The sequence below is a fragment of the Ptychodera flava genome, chromosome 4 (genome assembly GCF_041260155.1).
Source record: "Ptychodera flava strain L36383 chromosome 4, AS_Pfla_20210202, whole genome shotgun sequence".
Taxonomy (NCBI): Eukaryota; Metazoa; Hemichordata; class Enteropneusta; family Ptychoderidae; genus Ptychodera; species Ptychodera flava.
In genome coordinates, this window is record NC_091931.1 from 21,436,951 (window position 1) to 21,462,115 (window position 25,165).

The window sequence follows — 25,165 nt, forward strand, 5'->3', positions numbered from 1 at the left end:
ACAGAGTAAAGACTCCAAGATTATACTATGCAAGTACAAAGCATGATCTTGATGTAGGGTATCTTCAGTATCCCGACTGATTTTGGACTGTCATTACACTCCACATATTGATATCTGTTCACGTAAAGTAGCGCAAAAGATTTGTACAAGCTCTAAACTTCAAAGTTTTTTTTGTTGCCGATATCCAATCAATCCTCACTGACAATAAAGAAGTTAAGTATTGTTTTGTTGTTTTACGGTAGAATGCTCCTCAGGACAAATATTCAGACACAAAGTTTTACAATTCTCTTAATCTTGGAGTGGGAAAGATTTTCACAACCTCAGGTTTTATTTTTCCCCATAGAGTTAACATGGACAGTGGTCATTTCAAATTTCAAATATCGGTATATGATAGGTGATTTGTTTCTGTAGTACCAAACTGTGACTATGCACCGTGATCCCCATTTTTTATTCTTGATTTGGTAAGAGAATGGTCAAAATTTTCATCAAGGAAATTTAGAACTAAAGTCTTTCTTTTTTTTGATGCAAATACTACCTTAATGAGGAAGTTTTGTTCAAAATCAAATTTCAACTCACTGTATATTTCCCATCAGGTCCAAGGTATGTTGTTCAGATTGGTGAGAAGGTCATTGATTACAATGAAGACTTCCGGTTGTTCATGACGACGCGAAATCCAGTTCCTGAGATCCCTCCGGATGCAGCATCCATTGTCACAGAAGTGAACTTCACCACCACCAGAGCTGGACTCACAGGACAGGTAAGAGTGTCTTGTAATGTTGTTACTTTTCATGACAGAGGTACCTGTGTTTGCCTTTTTTTGACATCTTGTGCTCTTTGTGTCATCAAAATCTCCCATGAAACATGACATGTGTAGGTACTTTGTTACATAAATTCAGATAGAATGTACAGTGTATTATGTGAAATGAAATTTACTTCTGAACTGCCAAAATGTAGACTGGTTTTGACCTACAGTTGTATACATGTACTGACCAAATAAATCTGCTATTGAATGATATTACCAGTATAATCTTATTCTTTGAAAGCAAACCAAGCCAACCAACAGTTGCATTAGATCAATATCATGAAATAGCAATATCACTTTTAGCTTTTAATTTACCTTGAAAGCCAGATAGTTTTCCTTCTGGTGACCCCTTCTTTAACAGATCTAGTGAAAATTTTTCCTGGGCACAGAACATACTGCCAACAATTTTTTACAGCGAGTGTCCGAAAGTGTAGAAATCTTGTATTTTGTTGAAATGGCTGCATCAATATCAAGACAGATGATCTCAATTTCTGTCTTTCTCTTGTCTGTTATTTCACAGCTATTAGCTACCACCATCCAACATGAGAAGCCAGAATTGGAAGTCCGCAAAACAGAATTGTTAAGACAGGAAGAGGAATTGAAGATTCAACTGGCTAAGCTGGAAGAATCATTGCTGGAGGTAAGAATGTCTTACTATACATGTATGTGTTGCTTACCGCTGACTCTTGATACCGTCTCCCAAGTCATTTCTTCAAAACTCTGGCTAAATTGTATAACTTCCTTTTTTTTACAGGTGAATCTTATTTTTGAAACAAAGTGTCAACTGTTTCTTTAGGCTGCATTCACAAATACCTCAGGGGGGTATTCCAAAACAGTTCTCAGATTTTTTCAAATACCAACTTTTGTGATTCTCTGTTTTAATACAAAACTTCAGTTCAGTTCAGTTCAGTTCAGTTCGGAAAAGGGAGAGATATCCTTCACCGGATAATAGATCCCTCTGGCAAATGCATAAAAATAGATGACGGTCAACAGCTTAACAGGTACACATGTAGGAGTCGTAGGAGTTTTTGAAGGCATTAACACTGTCAGAGTCTTTAAACTTTGATGTATCAAAACTCCTAGGTCCTTTTCTTCCTCAACATTTCCAATGCAGTACCATCCATCATATAAGGGTAGTTTGAATTGTTGAAGCCCATGTGTTTTACACGGACTTTTGGAGCTTAACTAGTGTTTTGTTCCATTCCGCCCTCCAGATATCCGGACTATTGCTCCTCTTCTTATTCTCAAATCTGTTTCCCCGAGTTCAACTCTTCTCTTTAATTCAGTTTTTAGGGCTTGATCATGTTCATATTGTTTCTTTGTTAGGTCTGGAGTAAAGTATACTGTATGTGGCTGTAATCTGCGTTGTCACTTGTCTTGATTTTTCGTGCATTTGTCAGAATTTTCCTCCTGTTTTCTGAATTCTGTAATTTCACCTTTATAGGTCTATGGTAATTATCCCCTCTCTTTAGGCCAATGCGCTGAACAGTAAATTCTTCTTTTGTTATTTCAGGCAACCTAATTTCTTGCATTATTTCTTCAACTACAGTAGTGTCATCTTTGCCTTCCACTTCCTTGCACTTCTTTATCATTATATTAGCCGTCCTTTTCTCTATGTCAAGCTCTTCTTTTATACAATCAGGGACTGATTTGGTTATTTTACTCATATCAACCTTCATTTCGGAGACAGTACCCTCCAGCTGTTGCAACGAGTGATTCATACACTGCATTTCATTTTCCAGCTTTTCTTGTTTCTGTTCAAATTTACTCATCAGCTTCATGATACTCGCTGCACAGGTGTTACACTTAGCACAGTACCAGTGTATGGAACTGTTCTCTTCATTTGCGTTTTCACTAAGAAATTTATACGTAGCTTTGTCCACATTTTCACAGTCCGTGGTGCCAAAAATTGCAAATCCGCACAAAATAACTTGGTCAGTATCGTTAACTATTTGCTTACATGTTCCGCAATGGCTAGGACTGGATGTTGCTGCTGTATTTGTCTCTTGAGTCTTCTGGCCTTTCGGCCTCGTGGAGCTCCCTCTTCGGCCGGTAGTGGCCGTTGTTCTCGTTGACGACGCCATATTGGATTACATTGGCTGTCAATGCACTATACACTGTAGTTTGAAGTTACAGCATCGACGGCAGAAACTCTTCCAACCAAAAATATATGTTCACCAGCTCCACAATATGTTTAAAAAGGCGCTCAGACGTCGAAGAAACAGTAACTAAGTCAAAACAGCGGAGAAACAAGATCAATTTTCACACACGCATGCAGACGTGACCGTACCCTTGACACATGCGCACATGATCTCTTCAAGAACCATAAATGAAGAAAATTCATAAGCATGATTGTATGTCCTTTTAGTGTTTTAAAAAATTACTGAACAAATCTTATGCCTGTGTTCTCTTATGGAATTAAAAGATGACTTTTGCTTGTTGTGTGTTTCATGACATTTTATGTGTGTTGATAAAGTATACAAGCATGTTTTTTACTGGTACTATATATAATGGCCCCCCTCACTTCTTGAAGACTTCGTAGACTAGTATCAATCTGTACACATTTTGGGTGCATCTGCTCAACATCAGAAACTGTCGTGCAATGTTGCATTCTAAGGGTTGTGGCATTGAACCAGCGTTTTTTCTTTCAGTAATGTGTGATTTGCCCAAAGTTGTAGAGTCAGACATGGAATGATGTCATTAAAGTAACATGAGTGTAAAATGCTGTAAAGAGACAATGCCTGGATACAGTTCATCATTTCTATCACATTTTCCATTCTCACAAGTTTCATTGATGTGTGAATTTTTTCGTGTATAACCTTTCACTGTGTAGGAATTAGCACAGGCAGAGGGCAACATACTGGAGAACAAAGATTTGATTGATTCTCTGAACAAGACCAAGGCCAGCAGCATGACAATTGCTGAGTCCTTGACTGAATCTGTCAGACTGCAAACATCATTGGATCAGGTAAGATATCGGTTTATCAGTCACTGTCAACAAGTTTTGAAAAGTGTCGAAACTTTTAGTTGCCTCAAGAAATGTTTTAAAATTGTGTAGTTTTCTGCTAGGAAAACACTCCGTACAATCATATATAAATTCACCATACCAGATCATAGCCATAGCCATTAACCCTTTCACCACCATGGTTTGTCCCAAATCCATTGTTTTCTATGGTAAAGTTGGACCTGTATACAGGGAACTGGGGATGAAGGGTTAAGAGTAAATTGCTCAATTGCTGCCCAAAATATTTCTAACGTGATTGAACTCCAACTTGACAGCTCTCTTCTCCCTGTCCACTTTTCCATGTTTTTGTTTTACTCAAATTGTTATCGAATAAAGTGTTAATATGGAAATCTCAAATCATTATCGATAAAGTATTACCTTCGTGTTCAAATTTCATTCCCTGCTAGTGTTGCTCCCTCTTTGTATAGTTGTCTATGAAATTTGCATTGATTATTTACACTCACTCTTTATATTTGGTTTGTTTTTCACTCTTGCAGGAGAGAAATACGTACCTACCATTGGCAGAAAGTGGCAGCACTCTGTTCTTTGTGATCAGTGACTTATCCAAACTCAATAACATGTACAGGTTTAGTCTTGGAGCCTTCCTCAGACTCTTCCAAAGAGCACTGAAAAACAAAACTGTGAGTCCACTTTACTGTGTTTTTCTTCTTGTATTTCAATTCATACCAATTTAAGACTCTCCAGAAATTACTTCTAAATGTGTTTACCAAGAAAATAAGCCACTTGATGACAACAGAAAAGGATGCAATCAGCACAAAAGTAAATATGTCAGTTTAAAATTATGGGAATTGGGAAAGGGTGAAGTTAACAGGGGGAAGACAAATGGGGTTTCCAAAAAAACTCATTGGTATTTATTTGTTAATAGCGCCCTCAGTGGTGCAAATGACACCACAGAGGTAAATTGGAAATTGCAGCCATTCAGTCTTGTTCATTAATTTAAGGGCAATGTGGGACATATGTGGTGCTATCATGATAAAAATAATTTCAGTATTCTGTTTTCAGTCTGTTTTGATATTCCAGTTTCTAGTAACCCCCTTGTATGTTATTTTAAATCCTCCAACCCTAAACTTTTGTTTTTTAGATTTTCAAAAATTATGCGTCTTTTTACCAAATTTTGCTCTTTATTGATTAGTCACACCAAAGTGAAAATAAAAAATAACAAAAAGTCCCAACACACCTATCTATTTCCTAAGGGAACGTCACTGGAAAACACAATATGTTTTTGTGCAAATAGTCTGATATTTATTACTACTACTGAGCTCCAATTAATGATCAAAATGTAGTGATATATTTGTTTGTTTGTTTTTCCCTCCTCTCCAGGATGGCAGCAGCACTGAGATGAGAATCAAAACACTTATTAACACACTCCAGAACCTTGTCTATGAGTATGTGTGCAGATCCTTGTTCAAGGTGGACAGACTCATGTTTGCCATGCATCTGGTGCATGGGGCTCATCCTCAAATGTTTTCAGAAAATGTGAGTAAAAGTCTTCGCTGTAAGCACAAGATGCTGTAAGCATTTCAATTCAATCCAAAATGCAACTTGTGGCCTGCAAAATCAAGGGCCATTATTATCCAGTTTTGTTTCTTGACTTTTAGCAAACTTAATCTACTTGAAAGTAATCGTAGGTTGGCTGATTTTGTACACGTGCACCAATGGTTACTCTAAGCAGCAGCTCCTTGATAATCTTGGTTGTGTCCAGGCATTTGGGAAATCAGCTTCTTTGTAATTCCAGACATTGATTATTTAGTACTTTGGATAGAATTAAAACATAATTACCGGGGTATATGATCCAGTCACCTTCCTCGTATCTCTCTATTTGACTCATATTTACTGCAGCTCCTTCAACCCTTGATTGAAATACATGCACCTGTAGGCATTTCTTGTAAACAGTTGTTTGTTCTGATAAAGATGAAATGTTTTTCTTTTTTGATCCACAGGAGTGGGAGGCCTTCTCTGGTTTGATTGTATCTGATGTGAAGACAGATTCCTCCAAACATTCTAGGGATGTACCGTCCTGGATTGACCAGGAAAGACACAGTGCTGTGGCTCATCTCAAGGTAAAAGTCATAGGTTACTCTCCTCTCTTGTAAACTGATCTGTCATATGAAACAGAGGATCGAACCTCAATTGTGCATTTCTAGGACAATTGTGAACGTTCAGAGATTTTGTTACGTAGCGTATGGCACTGTGGCCTGGGAGACTACAATCACATAGTATAGATTTCATGCATCTATATTTTCAGCTCTTCCTCTAACTAGATTTAATCTGATACAATTGCTTGCTGCAGTGTTGGAAATAGACCATCAGAAATGTGGATAAAATCATGTGTGTGCAGTGTCAGCATAATTTTTACTGTGTTGCCTGTCCCTCAATTTGTACAGGGTACTGGAAAGTCCCTGAAAGTCCTTGAACTTTAAAGCCCCCTGGAAAGTCCTGGAAAATGAAATTGAGTCTTGGAAAGTCCCGGAAAATTGATAATCCGATATCATTGTGATATCATAAATATGATATATGAAATGATAACATGCATAAAATTGATGTTTTGTAAAAATGGTATCTTGAAAATGTTAGTTTGGAACTAAAAAAGTCCTTGCAAATTTTTGAAAAGTCATTGAAAGTCCTGAATTTTATAAATAGGTGACTTTGATTGTATAGACCCTATTTGTACTGTAACAGAACCTCAAAGAGTTTCTTGTGTGAAATTACTAATTCAGTTATTTTCTGCCTGCAGAGCACATTCCCCAACTTGTACCCAACTCTGTGTCTTGAAGACGGCGACCTTTGGTTGTCCTTCTCAAGGAGCTCTCAGTGTGAGCAAGACTTCCCGTCACCTTTGATGAAGAAAGTGACAGCATTCCAACAGGTGAGTGATGAGGACCACTTCATATTTGCAGTCTTCAGGTTTGTGTGTTGTAGTGTACTGATGCCTGATAATAAGCCTGTGAAATATTGTGGAATAGTGTGATTTTCAGTCAGAAATTGAGTGACTGTCATTTAATGTTTAACACTGGAAACTTTAAGTAGTACGTACCTTAAAATTGAAAGACAAACTTTTGCTCAAACTTTCCTCAATGAAGCTTTAAGCTATTCTCTTAACAAATCAAGAATACAAATCAGGGTGGGGGTTGGGGTTACCAGGCATAATGTAATCTAGTGAGGGGGTGGTCACCATGTATAGTGTGCTCCACTCACTGTTTTCAAATGAAAGGTCCAACTGTCTCAATGTACGTCTATGTATCTCACTGTTTCAGGTGTTGGTGTTGCAAGCAATCAGACCGGACAGACTCCAAAGTGCAATGAACTTGTTTGCGTCAAGAGCTCTCGGTAAGACTTGTTTAAGGGGTTCGAATTTTCAGGGATATTTCCAAATCAGGAGATGTTTCCTTGTAATATAACTCAGATGATTTTGAAGTCATCACTTTGATTAATCTGCATATACAGTCATGTGATTCGTTTGCATAGGAAATAATTGTCAGATGGTTCTCAAAAGTAACTGACTTTACTTCAGTTGATCTTCAAGCAGTCAATTAATCTTCAATTAATAATGATAATTATGCCCTCTTGATTTCCCAGGTATGAAAGAGCTATCCCCTCCATCTCTGAACTTGAAGAGATTGCTGAAGGAGACAGTTTCCACGGAACCTATCCTGATTGTGATATCACCGGGCGCTGATCCCTCCCAGGAATTGCAAGATTTGGCCAATGAGGAGGTTGGCCCTGAGAGATACCACCAGGTGTGTACAGAAGTATCCACTATTATGAAAGTCTAAGTTGTCTGAATTTCTAGAAAATACTCGTTTGTTCAAATAATCTGTGGTGATTTCAAAACATAAGTTATTATATCAGTGCATTCCAGTATGCAATGTTTTATCTAAGCTACATCAAATATCAGGGTTCATCCCTTTCCCATGTGTGTCTGTAAGGCAAAATCTTGGCTGGGATCGATCAAGATTGAATTTCATCTCATCATTTAAAGTCTTTAATACAGGCCAGGGCAAACCTGCAGCATACTGGGTCCAATCTGCCTTACAAAAGTAGTTAAGTTTCCTTTTGGGAGCCTTGCCATAGTTGATCAAATTGGGATCCCTAGGTTTATGAAAAACTGAGTTGTAAAAATGTTCAGCTCAAGTCCAGTTTTCTTCAGTACTGCTGCAATTGTGCAAAGAGAAGTATTTTGCCATGATAACTGTTAATTAGACTGCAAAAGAAATCAGGTAAATATTAAATGAAAACATCTGTTGTTGTAAGTTTTTAAGTTGAAAGTGTATAGTAATTTTAAAATAATTTGAAGAGACAACAGTAATTGAATCTTCATAGTTTTGACCAGGAAATGAAAACTTGTTACATTTGTGGAGGGACTGTGCATTTACCAAAGACATGAAAAAAGGGAAATTGTATTTTGGCTTTTCCTCAACAGGTCGCCATGGGTCAAGGTCAAGCTGACATTGCCATGCAGTTACTCCATGAATGCTCACGCAATGGTGACTGGCTGTGTTTGAAGAATTTACATTTGGTGACAGCCTGGCTGCCAATGCTTGAAAAGGTAAACCCCAAAATACACGTATAACACCTCCAAGGGGTCTCAACCCACACCCTCCATCTCCCTTCAAAAGCGCTTCTGTAGAGATGTAGCTGCAGACTCTATTTTTCTAATTCAGAAAATATTTTTAAAAAGCTATCAAATAAAAAAGTTGTGTGATGAAGATGATTGCTGAAAGAAGCAAGTAAAATTGTGAAATGGGACAGTCATTTCATTGTATACACTCTTGTCCATATTACTTACAATGTATCATATATATGGTTTGACTATCAGAATGAAATACTTTTAGAGAATATACACATGCTTTATTTTGTTAAGATACACTGCATTTTGTTCTTCACTTTCGATATCCTCAGGAGCTGAATTCTCTGGAACCTCACCAAGACTTCCGTCTCTGGTTGACAGCTGAAGTTCATCCCAAGTTCCCAACCATACTGCTACAGTCAAGTCTCAAGGTCACCTATGAGGTCAGTAAAGTAGGCCTGCACGTTCTGTATTGCAAGGAAACTGTGTAGCAAATGCCTATGTTGACTGTTTTTTCAGATTTAAAGAATGGTAACCCATTTGCTTTTAGAAATTTTCAGTATTTTTGCAGTAGTAAGTTATCGTAATAATTTGGTCAAGTTCCTGACAGTTTTAAAATAAACATGGTGGGACTTGTCAACTCACCCTGGGGAGATATATTGCCAGCATTGTTCTTGTTGATGGTTTCAGTCTTCACATATATTGAATATTCATCAAAAAATCATTGCACATCACAGAATGTATAGGCTGTCTTTCTGAGCAGTGTTAGTTGTTCCCAAATGCATTATAGAACAGTCCATGAAGCGTTATTGATAAGCATACGTTGAGCAAAATTACCTCAGAAAAAGCTGTAAATATTCCTCTGATGGTTAAATCTGTGATTCCACAGTTTCTTGTCAGAGTCTGAGCTACATGCACATTTAATAGTTTGATAAAATGCAGTGACCTGTCTACAACAAAACGTGATGCTACCAGGATACTCTGCAGAAGAAAATCATTAACAAGTCCATTATTTAATCTTTGATTATTGCAGGCGCCCCCTGGTGTCAAGAAAAACCTACTCAGGACCTACGAGTCATGGTCGCCGCAGTTTGTCGCCAGGGGTGATGCGGTGAGAGCGCAGGCGTTGTTTGCGTTGGCCTGGTTCCATGCAGTGCTGCAAGAACGTCGTAACTACATCCCCCAGGGATGGACCAAATTTTATGAGTTTGCGATGTCTGATCTCAGAGCTGGGGCTGATATCATCGATCGGCTTGGCAAGTCTCTTGGTGAGTTATGTACAATGGTTTTACATTATTTATTTGTTTATGCATTGTTTAACAAAGATTTTCCTATAAATATGACCCCTACAGTCACCTCTGTAAACCTCAAATTCACAGTATATTACAATGTTTTAGTACTGCAACCCATTTACCCTGTCCAGCAATAGAGAGGTCTTGTGCTACAACTCTATCTATTTAAGTTTTGAAAGTGGGAAATAAAATATTGTAGAGTGTAAAAGCATGATTTGTCATAGTCATTTTGTTTCCTGTCTTTCTTTGGTATAGCTACAACTAATCGTGTTTTACACTCATCAATATTTTATTCCTCCTTTCATAACTCTACCATGAATGGGTTGCTTGTCAAAAATCAAAAATGACTTGTTTGAGCATGCACATATAACTTTACTCAATGGATGAGCTGCCTGCAAAATTTGAAGGATTTATTATCAGTCTTCAGACAATAAAACCAATTTGTCTAGGTAAACGCCAGGTCCTATAGCAAACTGCTCAGCTAAGTTGCTGGGTTATTACCTTATTTTAATAGTATACCCAATATTCCCACCTCAGCTGTAAAATGAAGTGAAGATTAATCTGTTCACCTCCAGTTCCCTGCAAACAGGTCCACCATCCCAATTGATAAATCTTCATATAGTGCACGATCTTAGGGACATGTCTATTCTCTATTGATATGGAGATATTATTGTCAGATTTGCATACTTTAACAATATTTGTTGTAATACTTGCATAATTCAAATCTAATCTTCTAGCGTTAGACACTAATATTTCAAACATTGTTAATGAACATTGTGTATTCTTCAGTGTGATATTTTTGTTGCTGCAATGTCTTTCACATCACCAAACTGAGTTGGTTATGATTGTGTGTGTGAGTACAAACTGTTGAGTCAGTGTTAGATACTCAAATGATGAATTTGTTTCTATAATTGCGTCACAGGCAAAGAAGACCCATGGAAGTTTGTGCACGGCCTGTATGAGAGCGCCATCTATGGTGGCAGAGTGGATAATGTCTTTGATATGAGAGTTTTGAGATCGTACTTGGAACAGTACTTCAACAATGATGTGCTGAGTGGTGGTGGAGCTCGGGGACGCGGCAAACGACTCGTTGCCAACATTTCACTCCCTACAAGCAGTAGTCACAGGGTGAGTCCCACGCTTCACCAGCTTTGCAGATGTTGTAAAAAAATTATCATTTTGCAGTGTGTTGTTTGATAAGCATTGTCATACAAGTGATTTCAGAAATGAAATCTTAGCTCTTTTTATACACACATTAACATCAAATAAGAATAGATATGTGTGGTATCCTGAACCCATCATTATGTATATTTGCCGTGAAGGAATACTCTAAGTGTTTATGGTTTGAAAGCATATTGTCATACAGAGATACCATGATAATTAAATCTGGACTCTGCATACTTTTATTGAAACCCAATTAGATATTAAGTTGAGATACATCTAAACTGTCCAGAGTCCATCATTGATGTTCCTTAATGCAATTTGCTTAGAAGTACTTCTCCAACAAATGTTTGAAAATTCAGATATGTAGCACTCGATGAATATGAGCTCAAAGGTCATCCAATGGGACAGCAGAGACATTTGAGGGTACTGGATACCATACACTTTAATTCTTGTATATGGACGAAGAAGATGATATTCATAACTTGAACAATGTGCACCCTCTATGAATGTTACAAACGTTTCAGTTCCGTGCTGTATTCTACAGCAATGATCTTCAGAGCTTTATGGAACAGGTGCCCCTCCCCCTCATGTAGTAAACTGAGTATTAAAAAATATTTAAGAAAAAATTAAAAGGCAGTAATTTTATGCCCAGTGTCATTTATAAATTGTATTCCACTATTTTTTAACCATTAATGTATATTATAATTGTTCAGGATTTCGTTGATCTGATTGAGTCTTTACCGGAGGAGGACAAGCCTCAATACTTTGGTCTGCCAGCCAACATTGAGAGGTCAGCTCAGCGTACCATCAGTTCCCAGGTTATCTCCCAGCTGAAAATCTTGATGAGATCGGACGCAGCCGAGGGCAAATTTGACAAGGAGAAGTGGGCTACTGAACTCACTCCTATTCTGAATCTGTGGAAGAAACTCAACCAGGTAATGAGGCTTGAGTTCTCGGACCATGTGATGTGTTCTCTGTCTCTCTAGGTTAATTTGTCTGTGTAATTGTCAGTCAGTCTGTCTACACACCTGTCTCTGTCACTGTCACCGGCCGAGTACCAGCACCTTCCTATTTCTCCCCAGTGGTGGTGCTATTTCGTCTCTCCATCTGTTAAGTTTGTAACTTTTCTTAAAATCTTAAAATCTTTGAGAACGCCACATTAACCCGTCAAGCCATTTAGCAAAATGCCTTGTAAAACAGAGAGTCATTTGGCCAGATAACAAGTAAATTGGCGGTCAACTTCAGTGGTCTGGTACAGCAATTGTAATACAAAAGTCAGCAGGAAGCCCAACTCTGGCCATAAAATTGATACTGATACTACAGGCTGCGTAAACATCGCCATTGGTACAAACCATTTCTCTCATGGTGTATCTTAGAAAATAAACTGAATCGAATGAAGAATAATTCACAATTGACACCATTGAGATTACCCACTGATTTTAGTGTTTGCAATTGCTGTACCCAACCAGTGAAGTTGATCGCCAATTTATTTGTTATCTGGCCAAATGACTCCCTGTCTCACTAGGCATTTTGCTAAATGGCTTGACGGGTTAATGTGGTGTTCTCTTAAAATCTTTGAAACCCAGGATTCAGCATCAGGCAAATTTCAATAAGCAAATGAATTTTTCAACCAGATTAAAAGGCTATTTGATCTTGGAAAGAAATAGTTGACAGTAAATTTCAAAATAGGAAAACTTTTGCTGAAATTTTGACGAGTAAAAAAGTCAAAGTGAAATTATAATAATATGATTGACTTTTCTTACAGGGTTCTCAAATTATCCAGATGAAAATCCAGCCGCCCAGTGAGAAGTCGGGTTCTCATTTGCCGATCAACTCATTCATACTGTTAGAAAACTACAATGCAGTGAAGCTAGTGCAGTACGTTCACTCCACACTGGCTGCACTCAGCAAGGTAATCCGTGGGACCATGTTACTGACATCTGATGTACAGGCTATGGCCACGTCACTCCTCAAACAAGAGGTGAGAGACACAGGAATGTTCAGTTTTTGCTGTGTACAGAAATTGATCAGTTTGCCACAATGAGTCTTTAATTTAAAAAAGTGTTTTTTAAGCACAAAAGAAATAATACAGCAACAAATTTTTGTCTGTGCGTATTATATTACATCTGTATCTCTTTTCCAGTGAGACAGTATCAATGCCCCATCTGCCAAGTCAGTAAAACACAGTAGTGATTGAGCCAAAACATATGTATTTCTGCCCACTTTAGCTCATCCACTTAGCTTGGTCTGTTACAGTAGCTTTAGTCCACAAAAATCTTGTTTACAGAATCTACATTTTCAGGAGCCTTCTCAAATGTTCACTTTTTGTTAAAATGTACCGTATGGGACATGCTGTGTTTCACTAGTTTTCACCAACTTTGACCTGATGGCAAAATATGAACTTGGCAGGATAAGGGATCTAGATCATGTGCCAGCATGTCAACTCTAGCATGCCATTGATTGTCACATGATATGTGTTTGTATGGAGTGTATGATGCACAATCTATGAATATTCATAATTGAAATGAGTTAATATAATTAGATTTGCATAAAACTTGAACAGTACTCATCAGTGTGTTTGGGAGTAAATGAATACTGATATGTTACATTTTTAGCATTACATGTGAGTGTGTCCATTGGACATCACAGCAACAGACACTTCTCAAGAGTAGTATGGCAAAAATAGACAGCCAAAATGGTCTTTTTTCTACTTTCTTTATTCAAATTCAAATTCATAAAGGTGTTTCACTGTTACAAGACAATCCATGTGAATTGTGGTAACCTCTTATAAAAAGGGACTTCTGCCAATTCTTGTCTAATTACATAGAAAACGCCTAAAAATTATCTTTCCATTCTTGTCATACAAACACATCACTCATCTTTACCCAAGTATGTTGTGGCACTTGCGACAATGGCACAGAAGTGTCCAACCAAGTTCAATCTCCGATGATTTTGTTTCTTTCAGACTCCCATGTCATGGCTCCGTAGGTGGGATGGGCCTGAGGATCCAATCCACTTTTTGAGATCCCTGGTGGCCCGTACCATGGCTCTGCAGCATTGGGTTGAGAAAGCGGAACGTGGCTCACTGCTGTCAGACCAGCTGGATCTCTCAGAGCTGTTCCACCCGGATACATTCTTGAACGCACTGCGTCAACAAACAGCAAGGTAACTTGTAGATTCTCACCACTATCATATATTTTGTATGGACTGGTGCGTGTCGACTGAGTCACAGTCATCAAATGCATTCTGTGTTTCTTTGGTTTGTACCCAAATGAATCATTAACAGTCATAAAGAGAATTTACAGACACTGCAGGGTTGACAATCTCTACAGAGGGAAAATGACAAGTTGAAGGTTAAAAAAAAATAAATTAAGCACATTAATTAACTAAAAGAACATGCAAAATTTCTTCCAAAATTTACCAGGATAGACTGTTTGAGCAAGTGGGCTCTCAAGCAGGAAATTTGTAGCTACACCAAAATACGGTAAATTACTTACCAGTGTACATTGACTGAAGTGTAAGTGCTGTACACATACATGCAAACTTAAAGTGGGCATTTTGTATTTTCTTGTCAATGCAGACAGACCAAGACATCCATGGATAGCTTGAAGTTTGCATGTACCTGGCAAGGCAGCATATCATCAGCCAAGACTCAAGTCAAGGTGAGCAGCGCCCTCTGTGTTACTTTTCCCTTGCTGTGGGACGGTCCTGAAGACAACAAGATTGCAGGATTTGTATGGGATCGAATGATTCAATGATGTGGAGGAAGAATGGACTGATTGGATGGCTGTGTGTACAACTTTGTCAATGAAAGAGTACTCTACTGTATGCATGTGTACACAAATAATCTTGCTTTGTTGTTTGGCTTCAAGTCCAATTGAATATTTCTAGCATGCTATAAAAATAATGAACCTGTTATAAATATCCGTGATAGTATAAAATGTTCAGTTCTTAGTTAGGAGGGCTGTATACAGGAAGTTGTCTATTTCCAATTGAATCAGTGATCATCTATACACCAGCGACATTGCTAACTTGTAGTACATCTGCATCTGCTTCATGGCAAAGTTGAGCATTATTAGAGAGAAATGGGAGTCACTACCTGTCAGATTATTTCCATCTTATTGCTAGTCTCCAACGTAGATATATTGACCCGTCTCACCTTTGTATCGATAATAAGCCTCTAATATGTGACTTTCTTCTTGATTCTTTCAGATCGCTGGTCTACAATTAGAAGGGTGTACGTTCGATGGCAGGCATTTGTCAGAAAATCAGAGAGACTCGGCCAGCGTGTCAGCAATTCCTGCGTGTACAGTGGCATGGATTATGAAGGTGACTCAACACACTCCTCCAAATCACTCCAACCATGATGCAAATCAACCAACGATGTGTTAGAACATAAATCATGTTTGAAACATTTCCACATCAGAGAGAGTAGGCAGTCAGAGACCATGAAACAACACAAATTTGAAATAGCCATCATACAACAAGGCGCATAATTTGTTCACATGACCACACTGTAAATGATACATCAGTATATTTATCCATGTCCTTCCTCATTTGCATTTCCTGGCCAGCTGGTCTGTTTCATTTCCCCTCTACATTTCATTAAGTTGAATGTGAAAGGGTTGTTCACGAACGACGTCACTGTTCTGTCATTAATATGCAAAAATAATTTTTTGTCCACAAATTTACATTATATTTTTGGAAATTACACAGGGATTCATATAAATTGATGCTAAAGATTTCCATTCCACACTTCTTTACTCTGGTCTTTATGATAACGTGATAATTGTGTTGGATTTGCCCACAGGACATGCCGGATCCTTACAGCATAGACGAGTGTATATCTCTGCCAATTTACTTCAGCTCTGCCAGGGAAAAGATTGTCACTCATCTGAATGTGCCGTGTGGTGGAAACCAGAACCAGTGGATCCAGACAGGAGCTGCTCTCTTCCTGAAAAGTCAATAAACACATCCCTTCAAACAATTCTTGTATGAACATTTACTGTGTGTTTAGTACTTTCTGATAAACCGTCCAAATGTAAAGAAAATTCTTGTCTTTACACGCCTTGAGGACTCAAGATGTTCTGAGTTTTGATGCAGATGTGACTTAAATGGTGTCTGGCACCATTTCAAATGTTACTGTTTTCTTGAAATGTTGGAAAAAAGTCACGGAGACTTTTGTGATCAATTTCAGAAATGTATATTTGAGTGTTTAATAGCCCTTTATGATAATATATTAGCAGTCCAAAAATTAGAAGAAAAATGTTTTTTTTCTGATGAAATATTTTCATTCTATCACTTATATGTACATGTCTGTTTGTTACTTTTTATATTGTGCTTACCTTCCCCCATTGAACAAAAAATAAGCTGCGAATTGCTGTGACAGAAAAATAGCACATTGCGGAAACAAAATCAAGAATGTGGATTACAGGAACAGCTCAAATGGAAATCTTTGAGAGTGTACATATAAGAAGTAAAATTCTGCAATGAATGAACAGGGTAGTTTCTGAATTGTGTACAGTTTAAACCGTTGTAACAGGTTTGTTTATCAGTGTTGAAACATGTACTTTCCTAAGCAAACCCCACTTTGAGACGGAAGTACTGGATTTAGCGATTTGAAACTTAAGGAGACAATTTTGTAATGTACAATGTATGTACATTCATTACTATCAGGAATGAGACCTGGGGGGAGGGGAGTTCTGAGGTAAAAAAATGTTTCTACCGTGTGTAATACTTCTGTATTTTTAAAACTTGCAATCCAAAAATTTCTGATGTTGTACAGAATTATAACGTTATTCAAGTGCAGCAGATGGACACTTTTGACTTTCAGAGTCATGCTGAATATATGTATATGGATAGAGGGAGAGAGAGAGAGATTTGTAAAGTATTTGGGTGTTTTTGGAATAATCATGTATTTTTGGCTATTCAATTCTGTATATGTATTAGATTTCACAACGTGAAGTGGATAAGATGTGAACATTTTTTCTTGGTTTTCTATTACTTGCTGTGTAAAAAAAATAAAGCTGTGTGTGAAATGAAGTTTGTGTTGCCTGAATATCTGAAAAAATAAACTACTTTAAACTTTTCCATTGTATTGTCATCATATTGTGAATGTAGACTGATTTTGACCAAAGAATTAATTAATGAAAATGAGAAGGGCGGAGAATGATTACATAACAATGATATCACTATATAAACCGAATACAGTCAAACCTGTGTCAGTGCAGTGATCACCATGTGACATAGACTTGAAAGATCAGTTGATTGAGGGCGCTCTCTACGGGACGCTTAAGAAAGCACCCTAGAGTGACGGATCTTTCAGTCTACTTGTGACAGTTCTGAATTATTTTACATGTTAAAGACCCTCTACAGAGCAGCCACCTCTTTTATGTGATCAGTGGCCACATGTAATTGCTCCCAATTTGGTACAAAACCTATGTTTAATGGTCAGAATATCTGAGTCTGAATGACCTGTTCAAAAATGCTTAGACTGACAGCAAGATACCAGCCTGTTTTGAGTAATTTTAGAGTAGCATCTAAACTGCTCCAAAAATTAAATGAGATTTGTAAAGTATTTGGGTCTTTTTTTGGAATAATCATGTATTTTTGGCTATTCAATTCTGTATATCACCTTGTGACATAGACTTGAAAGATCAGTTGTTTGAGGGCGCTGTCTATGGGACGCTTAGAAAGCACCTATATAATGATATGATGATTTTCAGAGATTTATGATCTTATTGAATTTTTAATTGCTGTAATCTTTTCCTAAATTCACCACTCTCTGTACACCTCTGACAGCAAAAGTAATGCCACACCTACCCTTTATGGAAAGGCCACCTCCATATAGCGGTCACTTTTTTGGTCCCTTGAGCAGCCACTATACACAAATCTTGGTATTACTATCTAATAGCTGATAGTCTGGGTTCTCTCCAGTATTTCAGTACCCAGAAATTATTCCAAATTTCGAGACTAGAAAAGCTTAATGCAAGATTTTTCTCATTGAAAGATTACCATGAATTCAAAACTGTCCCGATACTGCTCTGTGCATATATGTCTTGTAGATACAAAAATTGGTAGTTTACTGATAGAAAAGTTACGCTTTTTTGCACATAGGCAGCATCTGTATCAATGCCACGGGAAAAAAATAAACCTTCATTTTATTCAATAAATAAAGTTCTCGTTCATTTTCATTTTCAGAAATTCTAAATATTCTAAAGAGTTGAGGTCAAAGAAATATTTGTGAGTGTACAGTGCGCATCGTATATTGTTTGTTACCCTTTTTTGTTCAAAATGATGGTATAAATGCGCGCAGGGTTGTGTAAAGCGGTCACTTTGACCTTTCAGCGCTCATAATTTTTAGAGCTCAGGTTCACTATCAAAGTTCTACGCTGACTTTCTTCATTATTTACGCCCAGCGCAAGGGAACAGCGAGAGAAATGGTAAAAGGCCGTATTGGATTTTGCAGTGCATACTTTGTTCTTGTGTATAGTTAGGCCGTATTGGATTTTGCAGTGCATACTTTGTTCTTTTTTACAAATACTATCAACAATAACAACAACAACAAATTTACTGAGTCCGAATATATTTTTATTTTTCTTCATTTTTAAATATTTAATCATCATCATCATCACCATCTGATCATCGTCATCGGAGCCTGAGGCCCCTATGCTCAGACTAGTTTGACGAGACTTTGAGCTTGTTCTATTTGTAGCAAGGCAGGATGTGATTATGCGCCAGTCAATGTAAACCCCCACTCCCCCCACCTCGGGGTTTAGTGGGGGATTTGGAAATTAGTCCTGTGAAATCTGCCAAATGCCCCACCCCCTGGGGCAAGACAATCCGGAAAATCCCCACCTAAACCAAGTAAATCCCCCACATACGGGGGTGGGGAATTTGTAAATTCCTACACACAACCACTCTTTGGAATTTTCATGTCGTAAACAACCTGCATCAATATAAAAAGTTCATGTTCAACTTTAGAACAATTTTTATCATTTAAAACAGGGTTTTGTGACATTTATGCTGTTCACAAATGTCTATCACAATCAACACAAATAGATCCAGGAAAATAACATACTTTTCGCATTTGTTTTTCAGCCACTTATAGGCTACTGTGACCAGATAAAAGTGTTGAGGTGTCACTGTCACGTCACCTATTTTGGAGCAAAAATTTACAATATTTTTCAGTCTAGTTTGCTTGTATGTTGTCAGGCATAAACACATTTCAGGCTAGAACAAATGATTTAGTTAGATCAAAACACCAGATGTATCACACAAGACATGTCGCCTCAATAAACTAATTAAAGCTGATGAACAAGATACATGTTGTCCAATCTCACAAGTGCAGCTGTTTTGTCTTCTCGCTCTCATGTTACAAGCACAATTACACATTCTACATCAGTCATGCACTGATTTAAAACAAGCAGAGGAATGAAAATTCACAATGGTCCGTGTTTATTCATCACAAAACACACCACAAAGATACTGTGTAAAACTCAACAGAACAGATGATCAGAATGATCACAATTATGAAACAGAACTGTTTCCCTAGCTATATGGGTCATCATGAATAAATTTGATAATACATTTAGCGGACATAAAAAGGAATCCCGTCGTGACCGAACATGTTTTCCAAATACACAAGCAATTTAAAGGGACAAAGTCGGCCATTTTTCATGAATTTTGTTTGATGTGAGATACTACTTATATTGTTTGACATGTCAAAAGATACCGAAAGAATGGCTGACCATGCTTATATTCGACCCCTGTTTTAGACACGATACATGCAAACCATCACGAAAATGAATTAATGGTCATGACCATTAATTCGTTTTCGCGATGGTTTTACTTAATTTGTATAAAACTGGGGTCGAATATATGTATGGTCACTCATTCATTCAGTATCTTTCAACATGTCAAACAAAATAAGTAGTATATCGCATCAAACAAAATTCATGAAAAATGACTGACTTTGTCCCTTTAAGCTTTATCAAAAATAGAGTTGACCCGGAGGTCTTTTTAGTGCTGGACCATGTCGATGACGCATCGTGAACATCCGAAATGTCACGCTCACATGGGAAAATGTGAGAAATTTTGCATATGGTATCATGTTCAGTTTTCCAAAACATAAGAATACACGGCGGATGAAAATCATTTATTTAGTTATCGATATTTAAGCCATCAATCACAAATATACTGTCATACACACCTCTGAATATTGCTGCATCGCGTTCATCAATAGCCAGTTGAAAAACTGCTTACCGGCCCACATGGCCTTGACAGCCACCTTTCGCCATGCTACTGCTCTGAACAACAACATACCATTACCAGGGCCTGAAAATTTCTGTTTTTTCCCACTGGTCCCAGGACCAGTGACCTGTTTTTTTTTTCACTGGTCCCAAGGTAAAATCCACTGGTCCTCAAAAAATTTGCATAGCAATACAAGAATGATTCATTTCTCATACTCATGTTATATATGCATTTCTATCAGATTTGCTTGGGATTTACATACAGCATAAACTGCCAATCTTTTTAATACAGACACACTGCATAAACATTTACTTGGTAGTTTTCTCAAGTTCTTGTACACACACTTGACATGCTTTTAACTATTGCTATAAAGTTCACTTCATTTTTACAATTGCTCAGCGGTTGATTCTTTTCCATTTAAATTGTAAAAAATAGGTTGAAAACACCAAATATCTGAGAGGGACTTCTTTTTCCTTTGATAGCAACAGCAAATTGCCATAACGCTGTTTTGACAAGCTAGGCGGTTCTTGTTAAGGTCAACTACAATCGAGCTAGGGGGACTTGACTATATAAGGAATTCAGCATGGTGACCTTCTAAATTCAGAAGCTTGCTTGCCACGGACGATCGGAAAGTTGTAATGAGACTCCTTCCAGAGAATTTTACTGCAAAATACTACTTTGATAGACAGAGATATGATATTTTCACACAATTTTGGGGTTGCTGATATTTTTAGCTGAGGTTATGGTCTGGTTTTTACCACATTAAATTTTACATGTAAAATGTGTACGCGTACGTGGCCCGTCAGTGCAGTGGCTAGTTGACGCACATCGCCTGGCTCATAACATGAATCGCAAACTGTAATAGAGTAACTGATTTTCCTTTAGAGTTTATGTTGTGATGAAAGAAATAGACTAAATTTTAAATGTTTGATTGACTTAAAGACGCGATAATTATTGTAATTTTGTAGCTAAAAGACGTAGTCTCTCAATGGAATGGGCTCTTGGTTTTAGTGTAACTGGCTTTAGTGCGTCTGCTACCTCCATGGTTTCAGTAACTTCGGTATTTTGGGGGGACGTAGTTTCTAATTTTTGTCAAAAGACACGAGAACACAATCTGGGAAAAGCACTGGACATTCCCTTGCAAAATAAATTGGCTCCTTTTTTGTATTGGTCTGCGGACTTTTTAGGGGTAATTAGTACTGGTTCGGGATAAAAAATCACTGGTCCGGGACCTCGGGTAATTTTCAGGCCCTGCATACGTGCGCATGCGTAGTTATTTACGAACATCTTCTGGGCCTGTCCGTCAAAGGAATAGGGGGATCAAAACGAGGCAATTGCCCCACCCCCTCGGGCACAGTTTCATGGCACACACGGTCTAATCCCCCACATTTTTCCCGTATCGCCCGAGGTGGGGGGGGTGGGGGTTTACATTGACTGGCGCATTACAGGTTTGAGTATATTTACATTACGTCAACGTCAAAGTAGACCGTTATTTGATAGGTTAATTGGTTTCAGGCACTAAACTTTGAAGAAGTTTATTTTGTCCCAATGGTTTCCGTGTAAGAGCCATGGTTAAAATATGTATATATTTTATACGCAAAGATAATGGTTGAAATGATCCATGTATTTGCTGGTTTTTTATTGCGTTACATATGAGGTAGTCGATGGTTACCCCGGAGGCTAGCCCTCGACTTAGATCACACACAGTCTTTTTGATAAAATGAAGTGTCCGTGCTTGTAACGTGACCTAAGAAAGCAATCAATACGCAAGCAAACTTGAATGTACGCCATACTGTCACACACGCATCGCAAAAAAAATAGAAACTAATTTCCATTTTGTATGGCCTTCCGTTCCGTTCCGTTTCTTCGATTAGGGCATGGATGCAATTACATCCATGATTAGGGGAATATAAGTCCATTAGACATACACACGGATCTCTCTCAGTGTTCAGTAAGAAAGGCAATTTTAACTCTTGCCATCACTTTGTTGACATACTTGAACTTAATATTACACAGTAGGCAGCACAAATTTCGGTCCTGCAATAACACTGTTTGTGGTTGCAGGTTTGTTAAAATATAGCTGCATGCATTAGGCTAATTGGACACTGCTGCTTTTAGAAAAGATTTTTCAATGTTGAGACCCTAGCTGTTGCTGCAGCTTGTAGTCTGAGTTATTATATGTGTTGTTCAGTATTTATTGTGACACTAGCAGTTGCCTACAAGTTGCATTTTTGTCATACTTAAATTCTAAAATGTAATGAAAATCTGCACATTTATTATTGCATATTAATGAGAGAACAATGATGTCATTTGTGAACAGCCCTATTGACAAGGTACTACTAATGGTTTATGTCCTGTCTTTGTATATATGCATAGTATTTCTTTTTTTCGAATCAAAACGACATTATTGAACAAAAACGGAGTGTCAGATCAACTTCCAATCCAATAATAAAGTAACGTAAATTTGATGAAAGTTTCAGTAGCTGCAACAATGCTTTAATTCCAAATAACCTTTCAAGGTAATCCGTTTTGTTTCACATTCTTTCATTCTATTCTGTCACCATTTTTAAATCAAACAACATATCTATTGAAAAAAATGATATGGTTTTTGTTTCTGTTTGTTGTTGTTGTTGATGTTGTTTTGCGGCCCGAGCCAAGCCTGCAAATCTTCGCGGCAGTAGCTTATGTAGCTTCCTTGCTTGTATATCGCTTGTCTTCAGGGAACGTCTTATACCGCCCTCTATCAACGAATTCTGAACAATTACGATTCACGAGGTCAAAATATTGCCGCCGCCCAAGTATGCAGTAGCCAGCCAGCTGCGCTGGTTGTAGATGTTACATAATGACGGTAGTATTATCTAAGAGTGTCGTTGTGGCCGCAGTGAGCGTGATATGTGCTCTACACCTTCTTGTCAACGTTGTGCTAAACTTTAGGGAAGCCATGCCAGCTGTGAAGAGAATCTTTGCCGGTAAGGTACCTTTCACTCAGGTCCAAGCTGTGAAGTATTGTTTAGTACATTGTATCGATGTTCGAGGGAAGAAACTGAATATAGTACGATTACCACACTAGTACACTGGAGAAGATTCTGTCGCCGTCTGACAGTATATATTGTTGAAATTACATATTTCAGTGTGTTTACGTGTGAACAGGGTGCATTGTTTCAAAACACATCTAAACTTGTCAGCGGCTGACATCACATGTCGAGGTCAATCAGTCACCTGATACGACCCCGGACCGTGATAAAAACACTGTTTACATGCTGTCATCATCCCTCATTGCCAGGACGGGTTCACATGATTTACAAGTAACCTTGACGCAAAGACAACAAGTATGTGTCATCATGGAGGTACCAGTTCCTCCGTGGTGTCATCAACAAAATACAAAGATCGACTTCTAAGATGTATGAAACAGCCTCCGTGTAGGAATCAGTATTACAAGTTTTGCCACATTTCTGTGCAATGCCAATCACTTTGTTTGCCTATCACAATATTTACTCACTTTATCAGAAACCAGCCACCTCTCAATTGCCATATCACATGATTTGCACCCTAATCTCACTCTGGCAGCCTATTTGCTGCAATAATATCCAAGAAGTGCAGATTTAACCCACCCCAATGTAAATATATCAACTAGAAATTAAGCCATGCCACCAAGGCTAGCTATATAGTCCAATCTGGTGAATCTCACCATTTGACTTCAAATACTGAACCGTATATGAAATTTACAATGGTAATCAAAATACTCATTCATCAACATATCCTCTTTTTTTGCCATATGAACAAAGCAAGTCATGATTAGTACACACACCATATTCCAGGCTGTTATTCATAATATCATGTGAACACGTAGATTTGATTTTGTATACAATCATTTCATTGAAAATTATAATGAATGAAAGCAAAACATGTTTTCCTACATATACATGTACTCTTAACCATATGGTATCACAACACTTCTAGCATTGATATAAACTTGCACAAAAAAGATAGGGTGAGACTGAAATATTTTCTCAATACACATACACAAATATTTGTGTTAAACCTTTTTTGCTATGCTTAGCCTGTTTCCATCTAAAAATCTGAGCTAGCTTTTCTGCTTTCTGTTCCTGTGGTGTTTCCAGGACTTAATGAGGGGCTTTTGTTTAATCAATCTTTTATATATTAATATTTTTTTGTATTGATGTTCTACACTGTCAGGCCTGTTGGCTGTTGGTTGTGTAGGAGTCACCACACTCTCTTACAAACTGCACAGAATGAGGGCATCGGAGTACCATACAAGGCGTTCCATGTTTGACCAGTACGTCGTGTTCTCCGTAATGAGTTTGCTTGGCAGTTACAAGAGAAAGAAACTTGAAGCCGCGACGAAGAAAGTGAAGGATGTGCAGGACAAGATACTGCTGGAGAGACTGGCGTACAATGCAGAGACAGAGTACGGAAAGAGGTTTCACTTTTCCGAGATCAAGACACGAGAGGACTTCAAAAGGCTCCACCCTCTGACGAGATACGACCACTACAAGGACTATGTAGACCGCATTGCAAAGGGAGAGGAGAATGTCATAACCAAGGACAGACCCAAGATTCTGGCACTGACATCCGGAACCTCAGGGAATGCTTCCATGTTACCTACGATTCAGAAACAGTTTTCTGCGTTCTTCCTACAGGGCATCACAGTCTGCTTTGATTCCCTGTTCACAGGGTATCCAACCGCAAAACAGCTGCAGAGAGATCTGAAACTGTTCTACTCACCAAAACCACGGACTTCGGAGTCCGGCATTCCAGTGGGTCCCAACTCCTCCTCTCCGGCGTCTTCCAAGGGACTACTGAATCTGTATTCCACTCCAGAGGCCGGCTTTGGAATCATGACCGAACCGGAAGCCCTGTACGTCCACCTGCTCTTTGCACTCAGGGATCGGAACCTCGGCATGATTGAGGCCAATTTTGCATCGCTTGTCTACATGGCATTCGTGGCATTATCAAAACACTGGAAACAGCTCGTCGAAGACATTGAGAGAGGGTACATCGATCCAAAATTAAACATTACCGATGAAATCGAGCCAAATTGA

At 38.1% G+C, this 25,165-nt stretch overlaps 2 protein-coding genes and 1 long non-coding RNA gene across 4 annotated transcripts in view; 2 read left to right on the forward strand and 1 right to left on the reverse strand.

The window, feature by feature from the left end:
- LOC139131168 (cytoplasmic dynein 2 heavy chain 1-like) overlaps window positions 1-16,938 on the forward strand; it is a 70,152-nt gene extending 53,214 nt beyond the window's left edge. For both annotated transcript variants that reach the window (XM_070697136.1, XM_070697137.1), the window contains 19 exons: window positions 594-757; window positions 1,323-1,442; window positions 3,636-3,770; window positions 4,304-4,447; window positions 5,148-5,303; window positions 5,768-5,887; window positions 6,562-6,693; window positions 7,082-7,154; window positions 7,404-7,564; window positions 8,248-8,373; window positions 8,727-8,837; window positions 9,428-9,662; window positions 10,609-10,814; window positions 11,564-11,785; window positions 12,616-12,831; window positions 13,816-14,015; window positions 14,431-14,512; window positions 15,063-15,179; window positions 15,661-16,938. In XM_070697136.1, the coding sequence (XP_070553237.1) occupies window positions 594-757; window positions 1,323-1,442; window positions 3,636-3,770; window positions 4,304-4,447; window positions 5,148-5,303; window positions 5,768-5,887; window positions 6,562-6,693; window positions 7,082-7,154; window positions 7,404-7,564; window positions 8,248-8,373; window positions 8,727-8,837; window positions 9,428-9,662; window positions 10,609-10,814; window positions 11,564-11,785; window positions 12,616-12,831; window positions 13,816-14,015; window positions 14,431-14,512; window positions 15,063-15,179; window positions 15,661-15,819 (2,879 nt within the window). In that variant the 3' untranslated portion in view covers window positions 15,820-16,938. The remainder of the gene's footprint in view (window positions 1-593; window positions 758-1,322; window positions 1,443-3,635; window positions 3,771-4,303; window positions 4,448-5,147; window positions 5,304-5,767; window positions 5,888-6,561; window positions 6,694-7,081; window positions 7,155-7,403; window positions 7,565-8,247; window positions 8,374-8,726; window positions 8,838-9,427; window positions 9,663-10,608; window positions 10,815-11,563; window positions 11,786-12,615; window positions 12,832-13,815; window positions 14,016-14,430; window positions 14,513-15,062; window positions 15,180-15,660) is intronic.
- LOC139131171 (uncharacterized) lies at window positions 14,010-15,067 on the reverse strand. Its single transcript, XR_011552064.1, has 3 exons — window positions 14,950-15,067; window positions 14,348-14,558; window positions 14,010-14,176 (listed from the first exon to the last, which is right to left on the reverse strand). It is a non-coding gene; the product is annotated as an uncharacterized lncRNA (long non-coding RNA).
- Window positions 16,939-22,912: 5,974 nt separating the features above from the next.
- LOC139131179 (uncharacterized) lies at window positions 22,913-25,165 on the forward strand. Its single transcript, XM_070697149.1, has 2 exons — window positions 22,913-23,071; window positions 24,300-25,165. Exons 1-2 carry the CDS (start codon window positions 22,945-22,947, stop codon window positions 25,163-25,165), a joined length of 993 nt encoding a protein of 330 aa, XP_070553250.1. The 5' UTR covers window positions 22,913-22,944.

Bases quoted from the DNA above. Each gene is read 5' to 3' on its own strand.
- LOC139131179 (XM_070697149.1), top strand. From the start codon at position 22,945: ATGACGGTAGTATTATCTAAGAGTGTCGTTGTGGCCGCAGTGAGCGTG. The intron at 23,072-24,299 runs GTAAGGTACCTT...CTACACTGTCAG, and splicing joins TGTGAAGAGAATCTTTGCCG to GCCTGTTGGCTGTTGGTTGT.